Source organism: Schistocerca piceifrons, chromosome 2, assembly GCF_021461385.2.
Source record: "Schistocerca piceifrons isolate TAMUIC-IGC-003096 chromosome 2, iqSchPice1.1, whole genome shotgun sequence".
In the NCBI taxonomy this organism is placed as follows: Eukaryota; Metazoa; Arthropoda; class Insecta; order Orthoptera; family Acrididae; genus Schistocerca; species Schistocerca piceifrons.
This window is the reverse complement of record NC_060139.1, coordinates 264,144,030-264,169,858: the sequence shown is the minus strand read 5'-3', so window position 1 is coordinate 264,169,858 and position 25,829 is coordinate 264,144,030. Positions and strand designations below refer to the sequence as shown.

Genomic DNA, 25,829 nt, shown 5'->3' with positions numbered 1-25,829 from the left:
GGTTGGAAACTTTCCTCATGTCAGCACGATGCAGGTGTCGCCACCGGCGCCAACCTTGTGTAAATGCCCTGAAAAGCTAATCATTCGCATATCACAGCATCTTCCTCTTGTCGGTTAAATTTCGCGTCTGTAGCACGCCATCTTCGTGGTGTAGCAGTTTTAATGGCCAGTAGTGTACATTACTAAAACGTTAACCTGGTGCTAAGTTCACAATCCCAGCAGCAATTTACGTGTCTAACGACATCCGAGGGCAACAATAATTTGCTTCTCAGTACTTCATACAGTTATTGATCGATGATGGAATATTCTCGGGTTATAAGCCGACCCTAGGCGTCGTTCTGCACCAACATTTCAACAAGTATCCTACTCGTAATCTTCATGTGAAATCGCCTGAAAATGACGAGTAGTATACTTGTCGAAACGTTGCTGCAGAACGAGGCCTTGGCACAATTTATAACCCGAGAAAACTTCATCATCGAGATTCACGGAGAAAGTCTGCATTCCCTATTACTGACCGAATTTATAATTTTAAAATGCTGCCGTAATCTACTCATTAAAGCTACGATCCTAAGTTAAAGGTTTAACACAGTAAAGCAAGTATTACAGTTAGTATTTGTATTGAGGCAGCATAAATCACGGCGCGCAAATTATCCAGATTATATCCATTCAGTATTTGAGAATGAGCGCACTTAGCGGCTTCCAACAAATTTTTACACATAACTTCAAACCTTAAGGAAACTTCTTCTCGCTGGCACTCTTCGCAAAGTAAAGAAAGGAAGGAAACTATATCACTTAATACATTTTCACTGTTTATGCAACAAAATGTGGTCACTAGGGACGACGTTTTATTACTTCCTTACTATAAGGTATGCGGAACTGAAAAGGAGACCTTTCTGTAGTGGCATAGTACGTAATCCTAGTGGGAGAATGTGTCTGCTGAGAGATGGCTTGGTGGTATTCCCAGCTGCGCAAGAGAAGTTAGTGGCTTTTCAGCAGTTTACTCATTTCTGGAGAGTATTAGTTAAAAACAGTCTTGGTTTCAATTTTTAGTTTTTTATTTTTCAACTACGCGTTCCACCTTATTTAGGCATCTACAGGTTAATCTTAATTTGGTATTTCTTAGGACGATCCTTTAGACAGTGTAGTCATAGGGCATCGTCGAATACATCAGGCCAATATCGCCTTCGTTAAACTCAGTAAAAACTTCCTAGATTGACGTGAGTGAGATGTGAACGGGAACGCGCTATGCAGGTCTTGGAGTCACTCACGTCCATCTAGGAAGTTTTTACTGAGTTTAAGGCGATGTTGGCCTGATTTATTCGACGATGCCCTCTGGCTACACTGTCCAAAGGCTCGTTCTAAGAAATACCAAATTAAGGTCAACCAGAAGATGCCTAAATAAGGTGAAATGCGTAGTTGAAAAATATAAAAAAATAAAAATTGCAACCAAGACTGTTTTTAACTAATACTGTTAAGCAATGGTTTGCTGCATGCCACAGATGGATTGGAAGAATTTCATTTCTGGAGAGTTCCTTCTGCAGTTCGTTGCATCGTGCATTCCTACCGATCAGCACAAAGAGCAGTTACCCAGTTTCTTCACATAGAAGGGGGTCGTGCTTCCCTAATCCATCGCAGAATGAAAGAGGTGTACGGAGGACAGTGTCCTACACAGTGTCAGGTATTCCATTGCTGTCAGTCTTATGAGGAACGACATTATTACATGACTGTTTTAACCAAGCAGTCCTATAATTTGCGTAAAACCCGTGAGATTCAGTCAAATTAAATTTAGAATAAATTAATCCCCACCACCTCACATTCAAGAAAGAGAGTAGGAAGGTTTGTAGAAACTATAAGGGAGTCACACTGGTACCACACTGCATCAAGGCTTATGAAAAGATCCTCAAGAGCGGAATCCAAGAAAGGGTCGAGAGCAAATTGAGACAGGATTCAGACTGGGAGGTCAACTGTTGATGATGCTTGCACTGATGCTTTTTCGGTAAATGTAGCAGCTTGTGAAACTAGAGCCGGTAAATGGAATTCATTATTATTGTACTGTAGACTCAGGTGTGCCGGCCGGAGTGGTCGAGCGGTTCTAGGCGCTACAGTCTGGATCCGCGCGACCGCTACGGTCGCAGGTTCGAATCCTGCCTCGGGCACGGATGTGTGTGTTGTCCTTAGGTTAGTTAGGTTTAAGTAGTTCTCAGTTCTAGGGGACTGACGACCTCAGAAGTTAAGTCCCGTAGTGCTCAGAGCCATTTGAACCATTTGACTCAGGTGTTTCGGTCTCTCTGATATCAAGTTATGTGCACCGTTACTAGTCCATTAATAGGAGAAATTATCAGAGAGCATTGGGTAGTAATTCTGTGGAAATTTTATTCGTCATGATCAGAATTTGGAAGAAGGGACTCTTAGTTTGAGCGCTACTCGGAGCAAAGATGGAACTTGAGTAGATTTTCGCTTACACCTTTCGACTCAATCGTTTCCAAACTAGGGTCTCTTACCTCATATTGACGTATTCACCCTTCTCCATCATCCCTGAAGGTTTGTAACCACATCACTGAATAGCTATGTATAAGAAACATTTCACTAGCAATAAGAAAACTTGAATCAAACGTATTATATGCACGCCATGACCGCGCAGGATTAGCCGAGCGGTCTAAGGCACTGCAGTCATGGACTGTGCGGCTGATCCCAGCGGAGGTTCGAGTCCTCCCTCGGGCATGGGTGTGTGTGTGTTTGTCCTTAGGATAATTTAGGTTGAGTAGTGTGTCAGCTTAGGAACTGATGACCTTAGCAGTTAAGTCCCTTAAGATTTCACACACATTTGAACATTTTGCACACCATGAAAAGTCGCTGACTCCAGTGGTATGGTCACATATTGGAATGAAGAGATGTAAACAAGGAAGAGTGTAGTTCGGCTATGAATATCGGGCAAACAACCTCTCGGGCGGGGGGGAGGGGGGAACCAAAGTGTTGCAAAAAAAATGGCTCTGAGCACTATGGGACTTAACATCTACGGTCATCGGTCCCCTAGAACTTAGAACTACTTAAACTTAACTAACCTAAGGACAGCACACAACACCCAGTCATCACGAGGCAGAGAAAATCCCTGACCCCGCCGGGAATCGATCGCGGGAACCCGGGCGCGGGAAGCGAGAACGCTACCGCACGACCACGAGCTGCGGACAAAGTGTTGCAGATAGTAAAATCTAGAACTGGGAAGACGTCACAGATGAGAAATTGTGCAACGGCAGGAAGAAACGACCAGCGCTTGTGTGCTACACATAGGAAACTGGAACTGGAAAGTGATTTTCAAGCGCCCTTCAGCCCAGCCCTGTACCGCTAACAAACCGCCGCCCCCCTCCCCCGCTCCCCGTGAAATGAGCGGCTGAGGTGTTGCACTGGGAGAGAACGTTCAGATAGTTACCCATTCTATCTTGTGACTCTTCCGCAACCGAGCTGTAGTCATTGATGTCGCCGTAAGAGTCTCGATACACCATCTGGTCACTGATCGTGTTCCACAGCGAGCAGTTCAACCAGTTGATCGCTCTCATCTTCACTTGCTTGATGAACATCATGTCGATCCCCACAAAGTCTCGAATGTCGGCTCGCTCCTGGCCGCATTTCTTCTTGATGTACAGTTTCGGCTTGGGACTCGTCATCATCACGAACTCGTACCGTGAGTCACTGAGGAAGGAGAAGTCACGATGAAGCAATGTCCATACGTAATGTTTCATAAAAGAATTTCCTGTCTCGATTTCAGTTGTACTTACATGAACTGTGAACTTACCTGTCGTACCCGCCATTAGGATCGGCACTGCAAGTGTAAACAGACTCAGAATCGTCTTCGATAGACAGATCCTGAAAAAGAGAAAAGAACGAAAAATTATGACAACTCTTCCACACCTGCAGTAGAGAAAAGAAGAGCAGAGGTCAACGTAGACTGGCATATCATTAGAGCACTGTTTGGATTGGAAAAGGATATCAGCCGTGCCCTCTTCAAAGGAAAGTGTCATTGTTCGATGACTTAATGGAAATGCAGAGCAATCTGTGCAATATTTTCACACACGGTGCCGAAACGCAGCTATGTTTCAGTGTTGCTGAACCTAGTAAACACAGACGTGATAAAATTCATGGGATACCTCCCAAAATCGTTTCGGACCTCCTTTTGGCCGGCGCAGTGGGGCAGCTGGTCATGGCTGGGACTCATCAAGTCGTCGGAATTCCCCTGCAGAAATAGTGAGTCATGCTGCCACTATAGCCATCCATAACTGCGAAGATGTTGCCGGTGCAGGAGTTTGTGCACAAGCTGACCTCTCGGTTATGTCTCATAAATGTTCAGTGCCATTCCAGTGTGGCCAAATAATTCGCCCGAATTATCCAGAATGTTCTTGAACCAGTAGTGAACAATTGTGGCCCGGTGACATGGTGCATTGTCATTCACAAAAATTCCACCGTTGTTTGGGAACATAACAATGGCTCCAAATGGTCTGCAAGTAGCCGAACATAAAATTTCTAGTCAATGATCGGTTCAGTCTGACCAGAGGATCAAGACCATTCCATGTAAATAAAGCCCACACCACTATGGAGCCCCCACTAGCTTACACAGTGCCTTGTTGATAACTTAAGCGCGTGACTTCGTCGGGTCTGCACCTCATTCGAACGCTATTATCAGCTATTACCAACTGAAATCGGGACTCATCTCATCAGACCATGGTTTTCCAGTCGTCTATGATCCGACCGATATGGTCACGAGTCCAGTGGAGGGCTGCAGGCGGTCGGTTATCTGGTGCCAAAGCCTGTTAACGCCAAATTTCGCCGAATTGCTCTAGCGCAGGGGTTCCCAACAAAATTTTCTCGAGGACCCCCTTCTTCGAGCATGATTGGTACCTTGTCATATCACCGTATCAAGTACCTAAAAAAGCTAAATTAAGAGTCTTTTTATACATTTTCTGTTTTTGGTACTTAGAAAAAACATTGACACATTCATTATTGAAAAAATATTGAGCGGCCAAAACAAAAAGTCTGTTATCATACGAAATATAGTTAATATATTTTTTATTCTAATAGCATCTTGCGGACCCCTCTGGCATAGCTCGCGGACCCCTGGGGGTCCGTGGATCACCTGTTGGAAACCACTGCTCTAGCGCATTCGCTCGTCGTACGTCTCGCATTGTTTTCTGCGGTTATTTCACGCAGTGTTGCTTGTCTGTTAGCACTGGCAACTCTACGCAAGCACCAATGTTCTCAGTCATTAAGTGAAGGCCGTCTGCCACTTCGTTATTCGTGCGGAGAGGTACTGCCCAAAATTTTGTATTTTCAGCGCACTCTTGACACTGTGGATCTCGAAATATTTAATTCCCTAACGATTTCAGATGTCCCATGCGTCTAGCTACAACAACCATTCCGTATTCAAAGTATGTTAACTCCTGTCGTGGGGCCATAAACATGCCGGAAACCTTTTCACATGAATCAACTGAGTACAGATGACAACTCCGCCAATGCAAAGCCATTTTATATCTTGTGTACGCGATACTACCGCCGTTTGTATATGTGCATAACGCTATCCCATGACTTTTTGTCTCCTCGACGTAATGTGCATGTGAAAGAGAGAAAACCCAGTAATACCATACATCCTTTTTATGCATTTAGCAGTGACACTGCGAAGTGATCTTTCTCACACAACAGCTGTTTAACCACTTTCATCAATCTTTCTCTGTGTGTCAGTTTAGCTTGGTTTAGTTTAGTCCTTACATGTCCGAGGAAGCATATTCCCAACAACTCATTGTGATGTTGAACTTCCCAGTAGGTTTACAAATAAGAAACACTTTCACTGTGAAAACATCGATCCGTGTTACCTCTTCACAGAACTGGTTTTTGAAAAATTTCAATCCACAAAAAATTTGCTGAATCCAATACAAACAATTACTGATACTACCTATTCAGAAATTCACCTGTGGAATACAATAATTGCTTAGACATGCGCCTGATGTCTCGACAGAGATGCTGCGCCGCATAGAGACAAGTCAGAGGTGATATCTGCTCTGCGAAGATGCCCGCTAGATTTATGTGTTGATCGCAAAGAGAAGTGAGGAGATAGTCATTTGATCTACATCTACATGATTACTCTGCAATTCACATTTAGGTGCTTGGCAGAGGGTTCATCGAACCACAAACATACTATCTCCCTACCATTCCACTCCCGAACAGCGCGTGGGAAAAACGAACACCTAAACTTTTCTGTTCGAGCTCTGATTTCTCTTATTTTATTTTGATGATCATTCCTATGTAGGTTGGGCTCAACAAAATATTTTCGCATTCGGAAGAGAAAGTTGGTGACTGAAATTTCATAAATAGATCTCGCCGCGACGAAAAACGTGTTTGCTTTAATGACTTCCATCCCGACTCGCGTATCATATCTGCCACACTCTCTCCCCTATTACGCGATAATACAAAACGAGCTGCCCTTTTTTGCACCCTTTCGATGTCCTCCGTCAATCCCACCTGGTAAGGATCCCACACCGTGCAGCAGTACTCTGACAGAGGACGAACGAGTGTAGTGTAAGCCGTCTCTTTAGTGGACTTGTTGCATCTTCTAAGTGTCCTGCCAATGAAACGCAACCTTTGGCTCGCCTTCCCCACTAAATTATCTATGTGGTCTTTCCAACTGAAGTTGTTCCTAATTTTTACACCCAGGTACTTATTTGAATTGACAGCCTTGAGAATTGTACTATTTATCGAGTAATCGAATTCCAACGGATTTCTTTTGGAACTCATGTGGATCACCTCACACTTTTCGTTTTTTAGCGTCAACTGCCACCTGCCACACCATACAGCAATCTTTTCTAAATCGCTTTGCAACTGATACTGGTCTTCGGATGACCTTACTAGACGGTAAATTACAGCATCATCTGCGAACAACCTAAGAGAACTGCTCAGATTGTCACCCAGATCATTTATATAGATCAGGAACAGCAGAGGTCCCAGGACGCTTCCCTGGGGAACACCTGATATCACTTCAGTTTTACTCGATGATTTGCTGTCTATTACTACGAACTGCGACCTTCCTGACAGGAAATCACGAATCCAGTCGCACAACTGAGACGATACCCCATAGGCCCGCAGCTTGATTAGAAGTCACTTGTGAGGAACGGTGTCAAAAGCTTTCCGGAAATATAGAAATACGGAATCAACTTGAGATCACCTGTCGATAGCGGCCATTACTTCGTGTGAATAAAGAGCTAGCTGCGTTACACAAGAACGATGTTTCCTGAAACCATGCTGATTACGTATCAATAGATCGTTCCCCTCGAGGTGATTCATTATGTTTGAATACAGTATATGCTCCAAAACCCTACTGCAAATCGACGTGAATGATATAGGTCTGTAGTTCGATGGATTACTCCTACTACCCTTCTTAAACACTGGTGCGACCTGCGCAATTTTCCAATCTGTAGGTACAGATCTATCGGTGAGCGAGCGGTTGTATATGATTGCTAAGTAGGGAGCTATTGTATCAGCGTAATTTGAAAGGAACCTAATTGGTATACAATCTGGACCTGAAGACTTGCCCGTATCAAGCGATTTGAGTTGCTTCGTAACCCCTAAGGCATCTACTTCTAAGAAACTCATGCTAGCAGCTGTTAGTGTTTCAAATTCTGGAATATTCCATTCGTCTTCCCTGGTGAAGGAATTTCGGAAAACTGCGTTCAATAACTCCGCTTTAGCGGCACAGTCGTCGGTAACAGTACCATCGGCACTGCGCAGCGAAGGTATTGACTGCGTCTTGCCGCTTGTGTACTTTACATACGACCAGAATTTCTTCGGATTTTCTACCAAATTTCGAGACAATGTTTCGTTGTGGAACCTATTAAAGGCATCTCGCATTGAAGTCCGTGCCAAATTTCGCGCGTCTGTAAATTTTAGCCAATCTTCGGGATTTCGCGTTCTTCTGAACTTCGCATGCTTTTTCCGTTGCCTCTGCAACAGCGTTCGGACCTGTTTTGTGTACCATGGGGAATCAGTTCCATCTCTTACCAATTTATGAGGTATGAATCTCTCAATTGCTGTTGCTACTATATCTTTGAATTTGAGCCACATCTCGTCTATATTTGCATAGTCAGTTCGGAAGGAATGGAGATTCTCTCTTAGGAAAGCTTCTAGTGACACTTTATCCGCTTTCTTAAATAAAATTATTTTGAGTTTGTTTCTGGTGGATTTGGAAGAAACGGTATTGAGCCTAGCTACGACGACCTTGTGATCACTAATCCCTGTATCAGTCATGATGCTCTCTATTAGCTCTGGATTGTTTGTGGCTAAGAGGTCAAGTTTGTTTTCGCAACCATTTACAATTCGAGTGAATTCGTGGACTAGCTGCTCGAAATAATTTTCGGAAAAAGCATTTAGGACAATCTCGGAAGATGTTTTCTGCCTACCACCAGTTTTGAACAAGTATTTTTGCCAACATATCGAGGGAAGGTTGAAGTCCCCACCAACTATAACCGTATGAGTGGGATATTCATTTGTTACGAGACTCAAATTTTCTCTGAACTGTTCAGCAGCTATATCATGGGAGTCTGGGGGTCGGTAGAAGGAGCCAATTATTAACTTAGTTCGGCTGTTAAGTACAACCTCTACCCATACCAATTCGCACAGAGTATCTACTTCGACTTCACTACGAGATAAACCACTACTGACAGACATAAACACTCCACCACCCATTATCTATCTTTCCTGAACACCATCTGAGACTTCGTAAGAATTTCTGCAGAACTTATTTCAGGCTTTAGCCAGCTTTCTGTACCTATAACGATTTCAGCTTCTGTGCTTTCTATTAGCGCTTGAAGCTCAGGGACTTTCCCAACACAACTACAACAATTTATAACTGCAATTCCGACTGTTCCTTGATCCAAGCACGTCCTGTATTTGCCATGCACCCTTTGAGAATGCAGCCAACCCCGTACTTTCCCGAGGCTGTCTAACCTAAAATACCGCCCAGTCCACGCCGCACAGCCTCCGCTACCCGTGTAGCCGCCAGCTGAGTGTAGTGAACTCCTGACCTATTCAGCGGAACCCGAAACCCCACCACCCTATGGCGCAAGTCAAGGAATCTGCAGCCAACACGGTCGCAAAACCGTCTGAGCCTCTGATTCAGATCCGCCACCCGGGTCTGCACCAAAGGTTCGCAGTCGGTTCTGTCAACGATGCTGCAGATGGTGAGCTCTGCCTTCATCTCGTAAGCAAGACCGGCAGCCTTCACCAAATCAGATAGCCGCTGGAATCCAGAGAGAATTTCCTCATATCCAAAGCGACACACGTCATTAGTGCCGACATGTGCCACCACCTGCAGCTGGCTGCACCCTGTGCTGTTCATGGCATCAGGAAGGACCCTTTCCACGTCAGGAATGACTCCACTCTTTGGTGTTGGATGTCAACAGTCGAGTTTTCGTACAGTAGCAGCAAGGGACTCACACCGGAGTTTTTTGGAATTATATTCTGAATCAGTAGAAGACTTATTCCGGAGAAAAAAACGAATTGATTTTTAAATTGATACGATAATATTTGTGAAGAATGGATTTCAGGTAATGATTAAGATTGTTTTATTTGCAGCAGCGGTTCTATAGTGCAGCATTCTTAGTTCGCCAGACATCCAGACCAGGAATCTTTTTTCTTATTTCTTGTTAGGATTTATCTCTCTTAGAGAAAGAAATAGAATGAACAATTAGATTTTGAAATTTTGTCTGAGAGAGATAATACATGTGAAGTGCAACTTTTGTGAGTTCCGTTTTTGTAATTCTTGGATTGTTGATACGTGATTTCAGAGAAAACTTATATGTTTTTCAAGTTTCATTAAATTTTATTAAGTCTAAGGAAATGAAATTGGAATTGAGTTCATTTAAACAAGAGAAATTGTCCACATCGCAAGAGTCAATTAATTTTCAATTAGTTAAAAACCATTATCAAAATATTATGAATCAATAATGATAGGAATGCTTTTAGAGTACCCATTGTATCTCTGTGGTTGGATTTTACAGCTGATTTTTGAGTTTATGGGACATGTTATGGTATCCACTGTTTTTTTTCTCACTACTGTGTGTAGTCGTTATTGTGTTCACTGATGGGTGCCACTCCTCTGAGATTACCTTATTAAGGCTGTGCCTGCGGATAAGAGTGAGGAGGTACCCTCCTGCTTTAGATGTGTACACGTAAAACTGGACCGATTAATTGCATCGTTTATGCTGAAAATAAATTTTGAAGAAACCACTCAGCATTAAAAGCTGAATAGGGTACAATTTGCACGATCCCTGGAAATAGTTAACAGATATTTCACCAAGAGATCAACCTACGGGAGTCTGTGGACATGACAGGATATGCATGTAGGGGATCGTTCCGGAAGGCTCTGTCAAACGAAACTTTGTACACTTTAAGTGGACAGAAACATGCAAAGTCAATTTTCTGAGTGTTTTTGAGAAGGGCAACGAACTGCTTTACTCAACTGATGTCCAGACAGTGATACTGAAATCCCATTAGCGTGCAGAAAATCTAAAATGACCACAATAATTTATGCATCTGACTAGCTGTTGAGCCCCATGGCTGTGGTTTATATTACTTTAATGAACAGAGCAATCAGCCACTTGGCTACGTAATTTTATTTGAGCTAATACATGTTTTGAGCTTTCACGTTTCTTCAATTAAAGTACTACATATTCGAGTCTTCAATCAGGACATAGCCACAACATAAAATGCCAGACAGAGCTTGCAACTTATAAATACTCCACCTGGCCAACAAGGGAAAAAGAATGAACTAATTTGAAGAAAACGAAGTGTAATCTCACAAATGAGCATCCCAAATGACATCGCAAATGACCAAAGAGATCTAGCAAACAAAATTTTTTCTAAGAAATTTTCATTATTTGCGCATACAGCCATATACTAAGCACCGCCCTGAACAAAATATAATCCAGTGTGAGCCCATCCAGCGCACCCAGCAGAGTTCTACGTAATGTAAATCTGTTGTTCTGTCTTTACTTTTTATAAGTATCACCACAACGGTGAAGAGAGGGAGAGGGGAAAGGCAATATTAATTCTTCTAAATAAAATATTTTTGGTAACATATTGCATAACCCAAACAGTCATTAACGCACTTATTTCATACCTATATAGCATACTCAGCACATTTTAGTTAAACAATTTCAATTCTTTTTAGTCATACAGAAACTGTAAGCCAAGACCTATAAGCAAAACGTAATCTTTGACAAAATGTCTATTTTCGGATGAAAACAAAGATGTCAGTTGGCAACATGGCGGATAATTGGCTGTTTTTGCGCAAAAATAAGTAAAATAGTGTTTGCGCCACATCCATAACGACAAAAATAGGAATAATAACAAGGTGAGTAGACAATAAGTACACCTAAACAGCAACATATCTTAAATGTACATCTCATGAAGTGTAGTACCTAAACAAAATTGTTATTTTGCACAAGGCAGTTGCAGCATCCCATTTGCTAACGATGTCGTAAGAATGTACTGACTGAAGATTCAAATGCACTGAAGTTCCAAAGAAACTGGTATAGAAATGCGTATTCAAATACAAAGATATGTAAACAGGCAGAATACGGCGCTGCGGTCGCCAACGCCTACATAATACAACAAGTGTCCAGCGCAGTTGTTACATCGGTTAATGCTGCTACAATGAATGGCAGCTTATCAAGATTTAAGTGTGTCACGTCTGCCACAAACGGCCCCTGCCAGGCAGACTACACTCAAGACACCCCTGTGTACTATATAACATACACAAGCACTTGCAGGCGCAACCAAGAGGAAAACAATTCTTCAAAACAAACAGCACTTGCTAGAGACTAATGCAAACCTTTTTCTGCAGAGGTCGCCTCACAGATACAGGGAAAGTTGGAGTACTCCGCCGGCCTCCGCTGGCTTTATAAGGCCAGCGCAGCAGCAGTACAGCCAGTTCCTTGCTGAGCTAGGACCAGCTCTGATGGACCTCACCGACGCTCTTGAAGAATGGTTGTCTACAAGTTATTTGTTTTTTTGTGTGTATATAGTGATTGTTCGAGAAGTGTAGTTCAGTTTCAATAAACGACATTATACTGAATATTCTTCAGTGACGACAGGTATAGTGGAACGAACCGACGAACGTCATGGTTACAACAGCAGCACCTACGGAATGGCAACAATTCTTTCAAGGACTTCTGCACCAGTTTTTGGAAACTCAGACACAACTGGTCGCCGAAATCCGAAGCCTCCACCGCCCCACAACGCCATTGCCGTTCCAAGCATTCAACGATGAAGTTGAAGAATTGGGAAACATACGAACGACGTATCCGGCAACACTTAACGATTTATCAAGTCACCCAAGAAGACAAGCAGCCCGCTTTTTTCTTGTCATGGAACCAATCGAAGATGTACGTCCTGCTCACGAAACTACAGCCGCTGGACCCCGACTCCCTCACCTTCACCGCCATCCGTGCGACGTTAAATGCCTACTACAAACGCCGATATCATGTACTCGCAGCCCGCGTCGAGTTCTATCAATACCGGCAGAATCCCGAGCAGACCTATCGCCAGTGGGCCGCCGAGCTGCAAAGTCTCAGCAGGAAATGTAAGTTTCACACACATCTTTCCAAGGAATCATACGCTGATGACATGGTGCGTGACCACTTGATACCGGCAGCGCCAGACGCCGCCTTCCGCCACAACGCCCTCAAGTTAGAAGACCCGACCGCCGAGCAGGTCATAGAACTAGCCTATAAGTTCGAAATTTCTACAGCCGCCGATCGTCGACTGCAATCCTGGGCAGACGTAGCACCAGCAATCCGTGATGACTCCACGACGGACACCGAAGACGTCGCAGCAATCCAGGGCTCAATGCCGCGCTCCTACCGCCGCCGCAGTCGGAGACCGCCGTCCACAACAAGACGCCGAGTCGCACCATGCCGGCCAAGGCCAGAAGCCACTGCAGCAACAACACAACCGGCAACGTCGTCGTGGGGATCGTCTCCACCTGCCCTCCTGCCCCACCTGCTATTCCACACATGATAAAGAAGATTGCCCAGACCGCTGGGCGCAATGCACACATTGCAGCAGGGAAGGCCATTTAGCGTCCGTTTGTCGTGCAAGAACAACCACCTCTGGCAACCGCCAGCCCAGGCCATATCCAGACGGCTTGAACAACACCCCAATGGACGTCAACCAGGTAGACAACTCCTCGACAGCAAAAATTTTTATAGACGTCACTATCAATGACAAGCCTCTGCATCTGCAAGTGGACACAGGCGCAGCAGTATCATAGATTAATTACACTTCATATGCTCATATTGGTTCACCACCCCTTTCTCCAGCCCCTAAGCGCCTATTGGCGTACAATAAGCAAGAGATAGCTCTCCTAGGACAATTCACAGCTCACGGCAATTACAAATCGATTCACCATCCAGTCACGTTTCTGGTTGTCAACAATTCCTCCACAGCAGATTTATTCAGACTGGACGCCTTCCGCTTATTCGGATTTTCCGTTGTGGACGATGTTCACCTAGTGTCTCAGCACGTTCCTTTTCCTGAAGTTGATGCACTCTGTAATGAATTCTAGGACCTATTTTCACTGGGCACAGGCTGCGCCAAGGACTTTGAGGCCTCGCTCCAACTCCGTCCCGCCGCCCGGCCCCGCTACTTCTGGGTACGCTAGGTACCAGTGGCACTACAACAGCCACTGAAAGATGAAGGGGTTCGCCTCCCCGTACAGTTCAGCTTGTGGTCCACACCTTTAGTCATCGTGCAGAAGCCATGCCGCCTCCTTTGCCTCTGCGGTTACTTTAAGTCTAAAGTCAACCCTCAGCTCCCCTTCCACGACCGGAGGACCTTTTTCGCAAATTGGCAGGGGGCTCCTACTGTACCAAAATCGACCTAGCAGAAGCATATTTCCAAATTCCTCTTGATCTTTCCTCCCGCAATACACTGTTATAAATACTCCTTTCGGCCTCTTCCAACTAAACCAACTCATGTTCGGTTTAGCCAGTGCTCCTCCAATCTTTCAAAGATACCTTGAACAACTTCTCACTGATATCCCGGGCTGTATAAATTACTTAGACGACATTGTCATCATGGGGTCCTCCTCCGAAGAGCACATAGCCAACCTCCGCCTCCTCTTCCTCCGCCTAGGAACTGCAGTTCTGAAATGTAATATTTCTAAATGTTCACTTCTCCAACAATCTATTTCCTATCTGGGTCACATCATATCCCAGAATGGCATTTCTCCATCTTTCTCTTACATCGACGCCATTAACAACCTGCCCCATCCCTGGGACCTTCATCAGTTGAGATCCTTCTTGTGCAAAATTTCGTATTACAGGAAATTCGTTCCTTCTGCAGCTCAAGTGGCAGCACCCCTGTGCCACCTCTGCCGCAAAAATGTCCCATTCTGTTGGACCCCAGTCTGCGAGACCGCCTTCCATACCCTCAAACAGCAGCTCCAATCCGCTGCATGTCTCATGCCTTCTGATCCAAATCTTCCTTTGATACTTGCTACGGACATCACTGAGTATTGTGTGGTAGCTGTCCTGTCTCACAATTTGCCGGATGGCACAGAGAGCTCCATAGCATACATATCAAAAGCTCTCTCCACAGCACAAATCAAATATTCCCAAATTGAGAAAGAAGCACTTGTCATGGTTTTTGCCTGTTCCAAGTTCTATCCCTTTCTCTATGGCAAGACCTTTCACATTATTACTAACCACAAACCGCTCCTCTCTTTATTTGCGCCCTCCACGCGATTACCGACCAAAACATCCCAACGTCTCCAGCGTTGGGCGTTGTTCCTATCCCAATTTCGCTACACCATGCATTTCCATACCACCTCCCAGCACACCAACACGGATGCCTTGTAACATCTACCACAAGGTCCGGACCCTGCTTTTGACCAGTTGGATCTCCTCGTTTTTCAGATTGATGATGATGTCCAAGAGGCCCTGAGGCATTTCCCATTACAGCTGTCAAAGTAGCTGCAGCCACCGCAGAAGATTTCCTCCTCTGGGTCCTCCGACACCACGTTCTCCATGGTTGGCCATCCTCACCACCTCCTCAGGATCAATGCCACCTCCGGTTGAACTATTCCATCTCACACCAGCTTTTGGTGGTGGATGGAGTCCTCTTTCGCTTAGATTCAGCAGAACCGAGGGTCATCGTTCCGAGATCCCTGCAGCTGACGATCCTCCACATTCTTCACCAAGGGCATTGGGGGATTGTTCGCACCAAATCCCTCTCAAGAAGGCATGTTTTTTGGATCGGCCTCACGTCTGACAGCACAGAGATGGTGCAGTGCTGTACCATCTGTGCCCAACAATTGCTCCGTCCCCCCCCCAGAAATCCTTCCCTGGCCTATGCTGAATGATCCCTGAGAACGCATCCACCTTGACTTCACAGGACCATTTCTGGGCCACCAATGGCTCTTAGTCACGAGTGCATTTTCCCATTTCTCATACGTTGTTCAGTGTTCACCAATCATCATGCACATTACCTTGTCAGCCCTCCCAAAAATATTTTGCTTGGAAGGATTACCGAAAGCCATAGTCACAGACAATGGACGACAATTTCACAGCCAGGAATTCCTCTCCTTTTGCACCGACAATGGTATCCACCATTTTCTGATCCCACCCTTCCATCCCCAATCCAATGGGGAAGCGGAACGCCTGGTCAGAACTTTCAAGACACAAATGCTCAAATATACCAAAGACCACTCCCTTGAAGATGTTCTGACGCTATTCCTCAGTTCCTATTGAGCCACTCCGATGTGGGACAAAAGCCCAGCAGAAGTTCTCTATTGCCCCAACCCAGGACCCTCTTACATCTTCTCTTCCCCTCTCCAAGACTTCAGATTCCTCCTGGACAGTCCCAGTTCTTCCCTGGCTCCTTAGTCTGGGCCTGAGGTTTTGGCACTAAAGCAGGTTGGCTGACCGCCGTCATCCAGCGTTCCCGGGGTCGCCAACTTTTTTATGTCATCTTGGATGGCCACATAGTCCATCCCCATCAAAATCAATTGTCCTCGCTACCCTGCGACACCTGCACCACACCCTACGACACAGACTACTGCCACCTCTGCAACCCATTACAGACCACCTACACAGACCCCTTCACTAATGCCATCTACTCGTTGCATGGGTGACGTTTCAGGGCAATAGTCGCCGCCACCAGCACCACCAACACAGCAGCCACAACTGACGGACCAGCTGCTCAGCCCCTCTTCGGCTCCTCCCCAGCAGCCGATGGCCACCGATGAAGACAAACTGATACCACTGGTCCCACCCATGCCACCAACACAACCAGTACGCAGGTCAGCCCGCGTCGCAGGACGTACAGCACCATATTCTCCAAGGGGCAGCCTCCACAGCCTCCTCCAGGGAGCCGCAGCTGCCGATTGCCACGACGTAGCAGCTATCGATCTATCGCGTAGCTCCCCCCCACCCAGAGGGGAGGTATGTTACATCTGCCACAGATGGTTCCTGCCAGGCAGACTACACTCAAGATACCCCTGTGTACCATATAACATACACAAGCATTTGCAGGTGCAACCAAGAGGAAAACAATACTTCAAAACAAACAAAACTTGCTAGAGACTAATGCGAACCTTTTCCTGCAGAGGTCGCCTCACAGATACAGGGAAAGTTGGAGTACTCTGCAGGCCTCTGCCGGCCTTATAAGGCCAGCGCAGCAGCAGCACAGCCAGTTCCTCACTGAGCTAGGACCAGCTCTGATGGACCTCACCGACGCTCTTGATGAATGGTCGTCTACAAGTTATTTTTTGTGTGTGTATATAGTGATAGTTCGAGAAGTGTTGTTCAGTTTCAATAAACGACATTATACTGAGTGTTCTACAGTACTGAGTATTCTTCAAGTGAGTTTGAACGTGCTGCCATAATCGATGCACAAGCAATGGGACACAGCATCTACGATATAGTGATGAAGTAGGGACTTTCTCATGTGACCATTTCACGACAGTACGTGAATATCAAGAATCTGGTAAAGCATCAAATGTCCAACATTGCTGCGACAGGAGAAAGATCTTGAAAGAACGGGACCAACGACGACTATAGATGATAGTTCAACATTACAGAAGTGCATCCCTGCCGCAAATTGCTGCAAATTTGAGTGCTGGGCCATCAACAAGTGTCAACGTGCAAACCATTCAACGAAATATCGTGGATATGGGCTTTCTGTGCCGAAGGCCCACTCGTGTATCCTTGATGACTGCACTACACAGAATTTTACACCTCGCCTGGGCCCGTCGACACAGATATTGGACTGTTGATGACTGGAAAGATGTTGCCTGCTCGGACGAGTCTGGTTTCAAATTGTATCGAGGGGATGGACCTGTACGGTTATGGAGACATCCTCGTGAATCCACGGACCCTCCGTGTCAGCAGGGAACTGTTCAAGCTGATGAGGCTCTGTAATGGTGTGTGTGTGGGCGGGGGGGGGGGGGTGTGTTATATCCTAGCCAGTAATGCCACCCGAGCCCGCTGCCAAAAGGTTGGCAGCATCAAAGTCCGGACGCCGTCCGCATAAGCAGCGCCAGCGAGACAGCAAATCGCCGCAAGTCTGCGCGTGCCACCGCTGGCTTCTGGCTTCTTAAGCGCTGGAGTCGCGAGCGCTAGGACAGTTCTGTATTCGCCGCTCAGTTGTATACTCGCCACCGAATTGTGTACTTGCTAGTCAGTTGTGTGTTCATCGCAGCAGAGTTGTTGTTTGTCGTCAGCCGACGCTGACCTAGCCGCTCCGACTCGAACTAGACAGATCTCTGTAGACACGGAGTTCACTACTGTGTTTCTGTATCTTCGTTAATAAAGATAAGTACCGACTTTTATTTAATCAGAGTGTTTGAGTTTTCATCTTTCTGTTCACTGTTCCAGCGGACCGGTCGGCCCGCTATTAAAAGTGTGGCGGTGACTTCGTAAGCCGTTTCTACAGCGAATTGTTTGTCGCTACGAACGCCGCCACAAAACTGGCGACGAGGACTTCCGAACTCGTGTGCAGGGCTGGTTCAACTTGTTTCTGGTTATACTAATTATAGCGATAAAATTTTGGGGGCTGGTTTAATTTGTGTTCACTATGTCTGCCGACTTACAACAGTTGATCTTGTTACAGAGTCAGCAAATACAAAGTCTGGTGGGAGCAATCGCCAAACAAGCGGCTAATCCTCCAACACAAAAGGAACAAGCACAGGCAGCACCACCTTTCCGTGCTTTTGATGCATCACGAGAAGAATGGCGAGAATATTTCGCGCAGTTGCAGGCGCACATGACAGTCTGCAAAATCACAGGTACTGAGCGGCAGCTTTATTTAATTTCCACTGCAGGCGTGGAAGTCTATCGACTACTTTGTAAGTTGTTCCCGGAATCCAAGCCAGAAGCTTTAGACTATGACGTTGTTGTTAACAAGCTTGTTGAGTATTTCGAGACGCGAGTTCATGTGGCAGCAGCCAGATTCAAGTTCTTCAGATTAAAGAAACTGCCACATCAATCTAATAAACAGTGGTTAACAGATTTACGGGGCCTCACCCGTCAGTGCCGATTTAATTGTGTGTGTGGAGCTTCCTACAGTGATATGTTACGAGACGCTATTACTCAAAACATTGCTGATTCTCGTATTCGTGCTGCTATCTTAAAGTTGCCTGACCCGTCATTAGAGACTGTGATGAACATCATTGAAGCCCAAGATACTTTTGACTATGCTGAGTGTGAGTTAGATCAGCAATGTATTTCTCAAATTGCCTGTGCTAAGCAAGTTACGTCACGCCCGCGGCCCCACCGGCAGAGTCAGACTGTAAACACTAGCCGGCCGCGTCATGTTAAACACATTCGTCAGCCGCGTGTGCAACATGATAGAGTTAAGTCTTGCCCTAAGTGTGTTCTTGCTCATCCTCGTGAACGTTGCCCATTAAGAAACGCGGTTTGTCACTTTTGTCAAAGGAAAGGACACATCCAGACTGTTTGTTTGCGTAAACGCAAGAACAATTCTAGTGCTGCCCAGCCCATGGATATTCATGTTCTTCAGAGCCAGCCCGCCCAGAAGGTCGCGTTTAAAGACTCTTCCACGGTTCGTGTGGGTAATAAACTTGTTCGCAATAAGCCACCCACCCAGCCCTCTGCTATGCGACCCAAGCGTAATTCAAACGCTGTAAAAAGTAATGTACAGACTGCAAGTGAAGCGGGAGTTGTTGTTCCACCCGCCCAACCCACGAGTTGTCGTAAGCAGCGAACACGCGCTAAACGCGCTGATTTTGTGTCTTCCGCCTCCACTGCACCGATCCAGAGACAGTGTAATAAACTATTTGTGAAGCTACGCATCCAGGATAAGACCTTCAATTTTCAATTAGACACTGGTGCGTCTGTGACTCTCATAAATAGTGCTACGTATGCGGCTATCGGCCGCCCTAAACTTTCAGCGGCAAAACATTCTTTGGCTACATATAGTGGAGAACAAATTCCTGTGTTAGGTGTATGTAGCGTGCCAGCCACATTCCGTGGCAATACAAAAACAGTTTCATTCACAGTGCTCCGCGCTACAGACAGTGTAAACATTTTCGGATTAGACTGTTTTGACTTGTTTGGCCTGTCTATCCAAGACAATGTGTTGCAAATTAATTCTGTTGTTGTTCCTCAAGACAGCATAACCGATTTTTGTAAACAATACAGTGACATATTTAAAGACAACTATGTTGTGCTGCGAACTTTGCCGCTCATATTACGTTAAAAGATAATGCTCAGCCTCGATTTTTTCGTGCTCGTCCAGTGCCTCACGCCCTCCGGGCACCTGTAGCAGATGAACTTCGTCGTTGGCAAAACAACGGTGTTATTCAACCCGTTTCAGCGAGCCAGTGGGCTTCTCCCTTAGTTATTATAAAGAAACCGTCTGGCAAGTTACGTTTGTGTGCTGATTTTAAGTCGACAGTTAATCCTCAGACTGTCATTGATTCTCTTCCTTTGCCTAGACCGGACGAGCTGATGGATAAGTTAGGGGAAGCTCGTTTCTTTTCCAAAATTGATCTCCGTGAAGCATATTTGCAATTGCCCCTCGACGAGCAATCACAACAGTATTTTGTCATAAACACGTCGTTGGGGTTGTTCCGTTTTCTGCGTTTGCCTTTTGGTTGTGCGTCAGCTCCAGCTGTTTTTCAGCGTTTTTTGGCACAACTTCTGGCTCATGTGCCATCGTGTTGCAACTATTTAGACGATATTGTTGTGTCCGGTCGGACGCCTGCTGAACATTTCCGTAATTTGGAGTGTTTGTTTAAAGTGTTGTCTCAGGCAGGCCTACGTTGCAACATCGATAAATGTTCATTTTTCCTTACGGAGATGGAGTATCTGGGACATGTTATTAATGCTCAAGGCATTCATCCCTCCCAGTCACATTTAGCAGCTATTCGTGATTTGCCCGCCCCTCGCAATCTGCATGAATTGCAAGCAGTTCTTGGCAAATTGACGTTTTATATTAGGTTTATCCCTAATGCATTACAGATTGCTGCACCGTTGCATCGTCTCCGCCGTAAGAATGTTCCGTTTGTGTGGTCAGCTGATTGCCAATCAGCCTTTCAGCAGCTTAAAGAGGCTTTATTGAATGATCGTTGTCTGGTCCATTACGACCCTAACAAGCCTCTGGTGTTAGCTTGTGATGCCTCTTCTTTCGGCCTCGGTGCTGTGTTGTCTCACCGAGTCGGTAACACCGAACGTCCTATTGCGTTCGCATATAAATTGCTAAACAAAGCTCAGTGTAATTATGGCCAATTGGACAAGGAAGCGTTGGCTATTGTGTTCGGTGTCACAAAATTCCATCACTACCTCTATGGTAGACCATTCTATTTAGTAACAGATCACAAACCCCTGACGTCACTGTTTCATCCGTCTAAACCAGTTCCTCAGCGGACAGCTCAGAGACTACAACGTTGGGTTCTTTTGTTATCACAATACCAGTATGAGATACTGTATCGCCCTACAGCTCAGCATGCAAACGCTGACGCGCTTTCTAGATTGCCGATTGCTGCGGATGATGTTTTCGATTCCTCTGACGACTCTTGCCATCAGATTGACGCCGATGAGCATCAATCCCTCCGGGATTTTCCGATTGATTATCGTCAAGTGGCACGTGAGACAGCTACGGATCCTCATCTGAGTTTACTATTACGTTTTGTTCAACGTGGTTGGCCGTCCAAGGCAAAGGACATATCGGATCCTGTGGTTCGTCGCTATTATCCGCAACGTCATCTGTTGTCTGTTTCGCACGGAGTTTTGCTGTTACGCACCGAGAATGACCAGCTTCGTGTAGTGGTTCCCCAAGTGCTCCAATCCAAGGTCCTCGACTTGTTGCATCAAGGTCATTGGGGAGTGGTCCGCACCAAGCAGCTTGCCCGCCGGCATTGTACATGGATCGGCATTGATAAGCAGATTACGCAGATGTCTACAGATTGTGCGACGTGTGCTGAACACCAAGCTGCTCCGCCTCAACGCTATTTTGAGTGGGCACGCCCTGCCGGTCCCTGGCAGCGAGTACATATTGATTTCGCTGGTCCATATTGCAATTCTCGTTGGCTCATCGTGATAGATGCATTTAGTAATTTTCCGTTTGTTGTGCCCATGCAGTCCACAACGTCTGCACAAACTATACAGGCGTTGACTTCAATTTTTTGTATTGAGGGTCTTCCAGAAGTTTTAGTGTCTGACAATGGTCCACAATTTACCTCTGCTGAATTTGAAAGTTTTTGTTCTGCCAATGGCATTCGCCATGTTCTTACTCCGCCGTTCCACCCTCAATTGAATGGTGCAGCGGAACGTTTTGTACGCACATTCAAGGATCATATGGACCGCCTTCGTGCTACGCACTCTCGTCAGCAGGCCCTCATCACGTTCCTGTCGTCGTACCGGACCACGCCACGCGACAGCCCTTCGCCTGCGGAGCTTCTCCACGGCCGTAGTCATCGCACCCTACTACGGTTGTTGCACCCCCCGGATCGACCCGCCGCTTCTGAGCATCGCACGCGTTTTCAGCGCAACGACGCCGTTTTTTTTCAGAGTTTATCACGGTCGCCGTCGTTGGGAACGTGGTACCGTGATAAGTGTCCAGGGTCGCGGTTTTTATACTGTTCAAGGTGTTACTGGGGTGCACAGGAGGCATCAGAACCAGTTGCGCCGCGCTGGCCGCCCGGATTCTGCCGCTCGTTCTTTGTCCACAGATTTGGTCCGCGGCGGGTTCCAGCCGCGCCTTCCGACTTCGCTGCCGCCCCCAGGGCAGCAGCAGCAGCCGTCGCCGCTACCACGCCGACAGCCCGTCCCGTTCATGCCTCCCGCGCAGCTTCATCCGGGAGCGCCCCAGGTGGTCGCTCCGGCGCCTATGGTCCCTCTTCAGTCGCCACCGCCTTCGGAGCTGATGGACGTCGACCCCTCAGCCGGGCCGCCTTCCCAAGCGGTGGCTGTGCAGCCTGTCCTGCAGCCGCTTTCCTTGGGCACCCCCAAGGAGTCTGACACCGCAGCGCCTTGTCCGGCGCCCACTCAGCAGCCGTCGACGCAGCGTCAGGAGACGCTGCCTCTCTTCGTGGGTCCCGACGCCCCGTCGCGTCCACTACCAGAAGCTGCGCCCGTGGTCACAGGCATGCACCCTGACCTCGGTTTTCAGTCGGTGTTTCCCGAGGCCCCGCGCAGCCAATGCTGGGGTGCGGACCGGGGACTGCCACCGACAACAGTCTCCGCCCCGGTCTCTTCTGCTACGCCTGCGGCCAGACCCCTCCCCCGCCGTCGACGCTCGCCACGTCATTACTCAACGACGGTGCGGCGATTTGGGGGGGAGGAGTGTTATATCCTAGCCAGTAATGCCACCCGAGCCCGCTGCCAAAAGGTTGGCAGCATCAAAGTCCGGACGCCGTCCGCATAAGCAGCGCCAGCGAGACAGGAAAGCGCCGCAAGTCTGCGCGCGCCACCGCTGGCTTCTGGCTTCTTAAGCGCTGGAGTCGCGAGCGCTAGGACAGTTCTGTATTCGCCGCTCAGTTGTATACTCGCCACCGAATTGTGTACTTGCTAGTCAGTTGTGTGTTCATCGCAGCAGAGTTGTTGTTTGTCGTCAGCCGACGCTGACCTAGCCGCTCCGACTCGAACTAGACAGATTTCTGTAGACACGGAGTTCACTACTGTGTTTCTGTATCTTCATTAATAAAGATAAGTACCGACTTTTATTTAATCAGAGTGTTTGGGTTTTCATCTTTCTGTTCACTGTTCCAGCGGACCGGTCGGCCCGCTATTAAAAGTGTGGCGGTGACTTCGTAAGCCGTTTCTACAGCGAATTGTTTGTCGCTACGAACGCCGCCACAAAAGGTTGCAGTTGGAGTGATACGTCTACATACAACTCTGACTGGCGACGCGTACGTAAGCTTCCTGTCTGAGTAGCTGCATCCATTAATGTCCATTGTGCATTCTGAGGACTTGGGCAATTCCAGCAGGACAATGCGACATCCCACACGTCCAGAATTGCTACAGAGTGGCTCCAGGAACACTATTCTGAGCTCAAACACTTCTGTTGGTCACTAAACTCCCCTGACATGAACATTATTGAGCATATATGGGATGCCTAACAACACTACTTCAGACATTATAGTGCGCGTCATTTACGACGGCGGCCGAGTTTAAGTTCGTTATGCGCATCTGACGGCAGAAAACGTAGTCAGCCAATGAACAGAGAACGACGTTGCCAGAGCTGGACTGCAGTGCAGAGCATGGACGAGTGTCTTCAGTTTTAGAAACATTTAGTCTAAAATAAAGTAATTAAACAAAAGCAATGTCTTGATAGCAGACTTTCTTTTATAGAAAGTTTGGAAAAAGCATTCTTTATACCAATTGCTTCATATTCTATTAATTAATTAAACCAAACAAGCAATAAGCCTCCTAATTCAGGTGATAGCAAGGAAAGGTGTTTATATGATTCTCACGAACCGCTTATTAGCAATGAAGAACAGCGGTAATTGTTTATTTCCTATTGTACTTCTACGAAACGTGAGTAATTCATAGTCATACGAACAGTGTATGTCGGTATTTTGCGTGATGTTTTAGAGTCCTCGAGGATTTCTGTTGAAAGGCGAGCTGCGATAGCATAATGGTTAAGATGTTTGGCTGCTAAGCGAGAAGTTCTGAGTTCAAAACCTGGTTTGGTGCTTAATACTCTATTTATTTAAAAACAATATCGAAGTGTCTTACTTCATGAATTTTGTTCGTTTGAATGTAATTTTTTGAAATTTCTAGTACTTTGTCTCTTCATTATAATCATAATAAGTTTTTGGTTTTTTCTAATTTTGTCCTCCAAGATTTCTTTTCACAGCAATTAAAAACAATGAAAAGATACACGTACAATATTCATGTCATCTGTTATGTTTGTATATATTCTCTTCCGCAGTCACTGTTTTACTATTCATATTGAGATATATTCTTTTGCGACAGTATTAAAAGTATTATTTAGAGCAGAATTTCGGCTCGTATGTTGCCGAGCTACTTGATTGACGCAATGCTTTGCTTCGCTGCTTTGGCAAATTATCATATTCAATGTTTTCGTCGACTGATCTATGTTTTAGCAAGTATTTGCTGTCCGTTGTGACAAACAGAAATTGTTTTCGCACTGCGCCTCACTGACAATATATTTTAGTTTCTATGTTTTATTACGCCCACAATTCAGTTTTGTTACTTCGCCAACTTTGTATTAATCAGAACTTTTTAGAAAGAAAAAAAGCGAAATGACTCTGGTATAAATAAAACTTTTATTTCAGTGGCGAAAGACGGAATAATTCTCAGTATTACATACGACACCTAGCTGGTGCTTAAATTAAATGAGATATTGTTATACAGTAAATTTTATATGAAATTTAGGTATCTTGTCCACATTTCATTCTCAACATTGTGGTAACTAAAATCGACCATACGGAAAGTATACGCTATGGACTTTTACCTCTACAAACCCTTCAAAATTCCGTGCAATGGTTTACTACATTTAATTCTGCACATTAACTGCGTTGAACATTGAAACAAAATTAAGTCATTTATGGGAGGAATGTATCAGTCAAAAAGACGTGTAAAAATCAAATTTTTGGGCCAAATAATTTTTTTGAAATCGAATGATAAATGTGTCAAAGCAGTCGGAACACCATGTGTCAGCACAGGCGAGCAGTGCTGTGATGACAAAATCGCGCACAGCGCGGAATGCAGGGAGCACGTCTCTGTAGCAGCGAAAGGGTTAATGCGGCCGTGGTGGCTTTACTTCATAAACTGCGCCCTCCCTAAGTGTAAGTTTGCGCACTATACTATACTATGGCGCTGCTTCTCTTGGCGCATGCGTCGTTTTCAACTGGCAACGCAGCAATCTCCCGCGTCTGGGTGGGCATGCGCGAGCCGCCAAGATAAAAGAATTGAACTATAGTCATTCCACGCCACATCGTATTGCGGCACTTTGCGTGCTTGCAAGGGCCCTACACGATATTAAGCTCTTCACTCTATACAGGGTGTTACAAAAAGGTACGGCCAAACTTTCAGGAAACATTCCTCACACACAAATAAAGAAAAGCTGTTATGTGGACATGTGTCCGGAAACGCTTAATTTCCATGTTAGAGCTCCTTTTAGTTTCGTCAGTATGTTCTTCCACCTACACTCAATGGAGCACGTTATCATGATTTCATACGGGATACTCTACCTGTGGTGCTAGAACATGTGCCTTTACAAGTACGACACAACATGTGGTTCATGCACGATGGAGCTCCTGCACATTTCAGTCGAAGTGTTCGTACGCTTCTCAACAACAG

The 25,829-nt window shown here is 45.9% G+C and overlaps 1 protein-coding gene across 1 annotated transcript in view; it reads right to left on the bottom strand.

The window, feature by feature from the left end:
- LOC124775315 (adhesion G-protein coupled receptor G2-like) overlaps positions 1-25,829 on the bottom strand; it is a 147,816-nt gene that overhangs the window by 121,126 nt on the left and 861 nt on the right. The window contains exons 2-3 of the mRNA XM_047250150.1: positions 3,791-3,861; positions 3,428-3,687 (exon numbers count right to left, since the gene is read on the bottom strand). Coding sequence (XP_047106106.1) covers positions 3,428-3,687; positions 3,791-3,861 — 331 coding nt within the window. The remainder of the gene's footprint in view (positions 1-3,427; positions 3,688-3,790; positions 3,862-25,829) is intronic.